The sequence below is a fragment of the Elephantulus edwardii genome, unplaced genomic scaffold (genome assembly GCF_000299155.1).
Source record: "Elephantulus edwardii isolate Elephantulus edwardi_28Jun2011 unplaced genomic scaffold, EleEdw1.0 scaffold00059, whole genome shotgun sequence".
In the NCBI taxonomy this organism is placed as follows: Eukaryota; Metazoa; Chordata; class Mammalia; order Macroscelidea; family Macroscelididae; genus Elephantulus; species Elephantulus edwardii.
The window spans coordinates 14,909,406-14,916,882 of NW_006399809.1; the positions used below are offsets into that span (position 1 = coordinate 14,909,406).

At 38.5% G+C, this 7,477-nt stretch overlaps 1 protein-coding gene across 4 annotated transcripts in view; it reads right to left on the reverse strand.

Annotated features, from left to right (window-relative positions):
* BBS9 (Bardet-Biedl syndrome 9) overlaps nt 1-7,477 on the reverse strand; it is a 677,588-nt gene that overhangs the window by 140,544 nt on the left and 529,567 nt on the right. For all 4 annotated transcript variants that reach the window (XM_006887603.1, XM_006887602.1, XM_006887601.1 and 1 more), the window contains one exon: nt 5,298-5,480. In XM_006887603.1, the coding sequence (XP_006887665.1) occupies nt 5,298-5,480 (183 nt within the window). The remainder of the gene's footprint in view (nt 1-5,297; nt 5,481-7,477) is intronic.

Below are 7,477 nucleotides of genomic sequence, written 5' to 3' on the forward strand. Positions count from 1 at the left end.
ACACTAGGGGAAAACTAGAATGGAGACCAAAGTACTGATAGCTCGTTCAGCTGGAGGCTCCACAATCAGATTACTTGTAGGTTTAGCCAAAAACTGAAAGAACTTACTTCCAGGGTGATCTGTGGAAACACAATGTTGTCCCTAGCCTCTCCTCATGATCCAGGTGACAAAAAGGGACACAAAGTGAGAGAGCTGGCTATTCATTCCCTTCACCTTTGTCAGGAACGGCACAGCCAGGATGAAAGAGGACATGGAGAAGAGCAGTTTGGCACAAGTGAGGCTGCCAGTCAGGAAATAGGAATGTTCAGTGAGGATTTCAGCATCGTCAGGATGGGCAACAATCCCAGCAGGGCTGGCATGGGAGCTGGCACCTCGCAGGCTTCAGGTGTCGACAGGTCATTATCAACACCAGGAACTCAACAGGAAAGGGAGAGTAGAGAGAACAAGATGGGTCAGCTTAGGAGTTCTCTTTAGGTCTCTTACAGGGCTGCACAGATACTGGGTAAGATTTTTATAGGAGCTTGAAAGCTCTGTGGCTGGGAGTCTGAAGGCTGTATGACAGCACAATGCAAAAACATCAGTGGAATTTAGAATGCTAGCATCAGTGTGATTCCAGCTAAACCCAGAGACTGGTTACACCTGGACCACAGTATGATGAAAAACAGAGTGAAACTGTAAAGGAAGACACTAACAGACTTTGTGCTCGAGGGCCATTGCAGAATAGACCAACCTCTAAAATTCTCAAATTCTCTATGAACCACCAGAGCTCCCCTGCTAGCTATTGTGTTCACTGTTTTTCATTGCTATCAGGTCTAACCAATGCATAGCCAACCCTTCAGTAAGCTTTTAGAGGGTGAGTAATGATGTCAGTCTATAGACAAAGGTGTGCTTGATCCAAGCCATGGTCTTCACAATTACTTGTTATACATCAGGGAGCTGGACAATTACTAAAGATGATAAAAGAAGAACCGATGCCTTTAGGCTGTGATGCTGGAGAAGTGTATTGAACCTACCATGGACTGCCAAGAGAACAAACATGCCTGTCCTAGAGAGAGTGAAACCAAGTTACTCCTTCGAAGCAAGGATTTTGAAGCTCTGTCTCACATACTTTGGACATGTTGCCAGGAGGGACCAGTCTTTGGAGAAGAGCATAATGCTTGGAAAGGTGGAGAGGCAGTGCAAAAGAGGAGGACCCTAAATGAGATGGATTGACTCAGTAACTGGGCTAATGGCAGTAGATGTGTTGGAGACAATGAAATCGGCTCAAGATAGGACAGGGTTCTGAGCTATTATGCATAGGGTTGCTGTAAGGCACAGATGACTCGATGGCACACAACAACAATTGCCTAAGAGGGGATTGCCCATTTTTCTCCTGAAGAACTGCTAGTATATTTAAACTACATGCTTTTTTGGATTGGCAGCGTAATTCCTTCCCACAAGATCACTACAGCAAGCTATTGGAGAGATGGGGGGTGGGAAAAGAGGAATCATCTTATCCCAGCAACAATAGAAAAGTTTAGTAAACAACAAGGAATGAATGCTGATGAGGGTGTGGAGAAACTGCAATGCTCATATACTGAAGGTGGAATGTTAAAATGTTGCAATCACTACGAATAGCAGCTTGGCACTTTCTTAGAAAATTGAGAACAGAAATACTACTGGATACAACAACCCCACTACTGGCCTATATCACAAAGAAAGAAAAGCTGAGATGTAACCTCAAACACACAACACCCTTGTCTGTTGCACCACTGGGATATGAAAACTTTTGCAGACTGTATTAAGCAAAACCCTTAGATTATGCTAACTCTGCTTATTTCACAGTTTAATTATGCCTTCTTAGTGTCAACTAAGCATGCTCTTGTTGTGTATCCTCAAGTCGGAACTGACCCATAGCTGACTCCCCAGTGGGTTATCAGAGGCAGTTAATCCCATGGGAAGAGACTGCCCATCTTACTCCTACCAAGCAGTTAGTGACCTTGAGCAACATTTAGCATAATTCCAGTGATTAAATGAAGTATACTCACTGCTTAAGTATATTTTACTACTAATTAAAAAAAAAAAGCTTAAAATAGGCCTACTTATTTCATAGTTTAATTATGTCTTCTTAGTGTCAATAAAGCATAGATCTGCTTATTTCATGTGTAGAAGAATGACCAATATCCTCCCATGAGATTAACTGCCTCTGGAAACCCACTGGAGGGTCAGCTATGTGTTGGTTCTGACTCAATGGTACACAACAACAAAAGAGACACAAAAGACCTTTTCAAAGAAAAATACAAAACACTTCTGCAAGAAATAAGATGACTTAAATAAATGAACTTGTTTATGGATCGCAGGACTCAATACAGTGAAAATGACAATTCTACCAAAAAAAAAAATAGCAATCCATATATTGAATGCAATTCCAATACGAATACTAAACTAATTTTTTAAAGAGATAGAAAAGGCAATTAGAAAATTTATTTGGAGAGGAAAAATACTTTGAATAAGCAAAGCACTTCTGAAAAACAAGAATGTTTTGGAGGCATAGCACTCCCTGATCTCAAAACCTACCATTCAACTGTAATAACCAAAACAGCATGGTACTGGTACAATGACAAGCACATCAACCAATGGAACAGAATTAAACCCCCAGCAATTAACCTATCTACGGTCAACTGATATTCAACAAGGTTGGGGGGAACCCCTGTCAAATGGGAAAATGTCAACCTCCTCAACAAATGGTGCTGGTAAATCTGAAACAGGAGCACACTTCTCATCATACACAAAAATTCAACTCAAGATGGATCAGAGACCAGGGATAAAACCAAAATCTATAAAAATCCTAAGAGACAAAGTGGAATAACCTTTGAAGACTTATTTCATGGTTTAAAAAGGCTGATAAAAACAGCCAGAAATACACAACCAGGAGAGGATAATATTGATCAATTGGACCTTCTAAAGATAAAATCCCTTTGTGCATCAAAAATTTTTTCCAACAGGGTGAAAGGAAAATCTACTGACTGGGAAAAACACTTGACAATACCATCTCAGACAAGGGTGTCATAACAAAAGTTTACACAATACTACAGGGTTTTCTCAAGAACAAGACTGATAACCCAATTACAAAATGGGCTAGAGACACAGAAAGATTTTTCACAGAGGAAGACCTTCAGATGCCCAAGAGACATATACATAAATAAATGTTCACAATCACTGGCAATAAGAGAGATGCAAATCAAAACCACAATGAGGTACCATCTCACCCAAGCAGCAGTGGCAAAGTTTAACAGGACATCAAGAAAATAAATGTTAGAGAGGATGCAGAGAGATAGGAACTATTCTTAGACACTGTTGGTAGAATTGTAAAATGGACAGCCACTCTGGAAGGTAGACAGTTTGAGGTTTCCTCAAAAGCTGAACATAGAAAGTCCATATGATCCAGATATCCCACTGCTCGGAATACACCCTGAGAAATTAGAAATGAGACACAAACGGAGACTTGTACATCAATGTTTTTAGTAGTGTTATTTACCATCGCAAGAACATGGCAACAGCCCAAATGTCCAACCACAGTCAAATTAATTGAGAAACTGGTACATTCACACAATGGAATACTATGCATCACTCAGGAACAATTTCAAAAATTACCACATAACTTGGGAAGGACTGGAGAGCATTATGCTGAGTGAAATAACTCAGTCTCATAAGGACAAATACTACACAAGACTAATATTGTAGAACTAGAAAGCAGTAAAATGTGTATAGAATCCAAGGTGGAGAGGGTAGGAGCAGAGGGATGGATGAAGAGGGGTAGGGAGAAATCATAAGTTTGTACAATTTGGTGGGTAGAGGGAGGAGTGGGTAAAGAAACTGGGAAAGATTTGGCTAGAGTCTGAAAAGATAGAGTAATGGTGGACATAGTTCATTGATGATTAATTTTATAAAGCATAATTATGGTAATGATTATATGAAACACAATGTAAATAAAGGATAGTGTAAAACAATGTATATGAACTTTGTAAGCAAACCAATATAAATTTTTTTTTAAAAAATATTCCACTAAGGAAAAAATGCTATAAAATAAAACAGTTCATCAGAAGAAAACTTAGAAAAATATTATTAGCCAATCCTTTGATACAACGCTAGAAAATGAGATGCAGTTGAGTTTGTGATGTTCTGAATCATGTTCACAACCTTGTTCACTAAATACTCTGCAGTGGTTAAAGATGTGTGCATTGGAGGCAGACAAACCTAGGTATGAAGCCCAGGTCTATGCTTTTACTACTGTACAAGTTTCAGAAACAGTTGAAATGATGGAGTCAAATACACCAACAATCACAAAGATGGTGTAAGCCCATCAACAGTTAGTTTTGTTATAAGATCAGATCACCAACTCAGCTTGACCACAGCTAGCAACAATCACTCTCAAAGTCTAAATTGTTCATATGTAATTGGGGATGAAAACAGTATCTTTACTGCATTACAGGGATACACTTTAGATTAAATTAAATAATTCCATGGAACAAAGCAGTTAATACAGGACAAAAGTGTAAGTGTAAGCAGTATTTTTTTAATACCATGTACTCATCTCTAGGTTTAATAATTAATCTGAAATTATTTTTCAGATCTCCATTCAAAAAAATAGATTCATATGTCTTTAATTCTCAAGATGTGTCTTTTTCCTTTGTAAATAAGCATATGCAAAAAGTTCCTCAAAATAGTGTCTATTAATCTCATACATATGGCCTAGGATTGAAAGGACTGAAATGTTTATCTAAATATCCTTCACCAGAAACTCCAAACACTACCCTCATCTTCACTTTTTTATTCAAAACTACTTATATCAGAAATGAAGGCACAAGAGCTTATATATGAAGAACTTGGTATCTCTGTTACTTAGCAAAGCTATCTCAGTTCTCTCTCACCCTCCAAGTAACATGAAATTTAAGAAAGTAGAGCAAATAAAAATGGCTGGCCTGCTTTTTATGGCAGAAAAGGGAAGGATTAGCTAATCTGAAAGTTTATTGCCATCACTCAGACGATTTCCTGGATTGAAAGTGATTGAAGAACACTTTAAAAAGTAGACTATAAAAATGGACTATGTACCTATTTTTAAAACCATCTAGAATTAATTTGGCCTAAATAAAAGGCCATTTTTTTGATAGTTTAAAGAAAGGGCAGATAATACTCTTTCTGTAAAAACTCAAAGCTTCATTTTGTACCTTACAAAACATAATAGCCATATATTTTTGTAATACTGAAACCCTCCATATAATGCTTGCTATTCCTGCGTTAGGATCCGGGGATCTTACCAATTCCTGAGCGTCCTGTTGGAGTGGCAGAAATGCTGCTTCCAGAATAGCAAACTGGTCAGCGCTAAGCTTCTGCCACAGGCTGATGAGCAGAATCACCAAATGGGTGGCACTTGTCAGCCTGGTGAACGACTGGAACAAATGGCCTTGGTTTTCCTCTATGGCGTCTGCTAGGGCCATTACCTGTAGAAATCACAAACCTCAGTTAGGGATAATTGCACAGTTCTTGAGCTCTTAGCAAATCACAGGTGGTATACTCTGATTTCTTTTTCAAAAATTTGATGAACTTTTGTGTTCCACAAATACAAGCCATGTTGGGTAGTAAAAGAGTTAGCATTTATCTGCTTACTTCCCACTTAAACACACACATAAATATATCCAAACACCTCACTCAAAGTTAATTCCAAAGCCACATGGCTAGAAGATGAAAATATTGTTGAATTACCTTTAAATAAGGACGTTGTTCAGTGTCTGCTCCACCAGTGACCAGCTTTCTAATATATTTGGTAGTATCAGTAACCTCTAGCAAAGCTTTTACATCCTATAGCACAACAACTTCAATCACCCCTCCATGTATCATGTCAGCACCCAGCAGATTAGGGGTAACAATTTGTTTCCTTGATAAGACTGAAGTTGTCAATAATTTACTTTTACCTGGATCCACAATCAACACTCATGGTAGCAGCGGTCAAGAAATCAAAGGTTGCATTGCATTGGGAAATCTGTTATCAAGGATCTCTCCAAGGTGCTAAAGAGCAAGGAAAGATGTACCTTATCCAAGCCATAGTATTTTCACTTGCTTCCTCTGTATCTGAAAGTTGGACAATGAATAAGGATGACAAATGAAGTATTGATGCCTTAAATTGTGGTGCTGGAGAAGACTACTTAATATCTATGGACTACCAAAGAACAATCTTTCTTAGAGGAAGTGCAACCAAAAGTGTAAGTAAGGAGGCAAGGATTGCCCAACATACTTAGGACATGTTTTCATGTGGAGCCGGTCCTTTTAAAAAAAGGTTTCATGGTTAGAGAAGATCAAGGGAGTTAACTGTAACAGTGGACTTGACCATATCAGAGATGGACACTTTTGTGCAGGATCAGACAAGGTTCCAATCTGTTCATAGGGTCACTATAAGTCATATTCAAATGGATGGTACATAACAACACCATGCAACAGAGTTCTGTCAATTTAAAAAAACCTCCTTAAAATCACTACATTTGCCTTAGAGTTTAAAATAATAACTTTACCCTCTCCAGAAAGAAATTATCTTTCTTAAAGATTTGCACACTCAGTATTTCTCTATTATATCCAAAAGATAGATAATGTTCAAATATATGACAAATCAAGTAATTGCATGATTATGTTTTTAACACAAATGTCAAGTATTAGTACACAGGGACTTGAAAGAAAAGAAAAAAATCACCAACTCAGGGTATGATAGTTTTACAACGCCAAATCCACTTAGGATAAAATTGGCAGAGGTGAGATTTGGCTTTCTTTTTTTAATGTTTAATATGCCTGTGGAAAAAGAACTAAATGCAACAATTGGAAAGAATATCCAAGACAGACCATTGGTATTTTATTTTAATGTCTTGGTGAAGGTGGTGCTCATTAAAAGTAATGAACGAATGGCTGCAGAGGCTCAGGGCGTCTGACAGTCCCCAGAACAGAAACAGCCAGGGAAACATGAGCCCCTTCCGACAAGTTCTCACCAGCTTGAGGGCCTGGAGCTCAGATGAGCTTCAGCAGTCTACAGCAGATGTCCATTTGGTGGTTTCATGGATAGTGATACTGGCCCAAAGCACTTGTTAAAAAGTCATCAATCAAATGAGGGTAGTTTGACTGCAGTGTGGTGCTTCAAATTCCATGTGGGAAGAAAGTTAGCAGGGGACACACCTAAGAATGGAAGATACTGGAAAAGGGATGTAGGTCAGGGAAAAGAAATAGTAACTGAATCTTCTCCTATGCAAAATGCTAGGGATTTGCCACTTAGCTGAGGTCTTGTAAGAGCCGTCAAAGACAATCTCAGTTCACATCCAGATCTCCACAGGGCCATGGATTGAGGATTACAATGAAATGGGTCATGTTTGCCTAGTAATAAGTTACTTTTCATTTGAGTTCAAGAGAAGTACATACTCTCTTATAGCTCCTAAAGATCTTATAATTTGTTGGAAAGAAA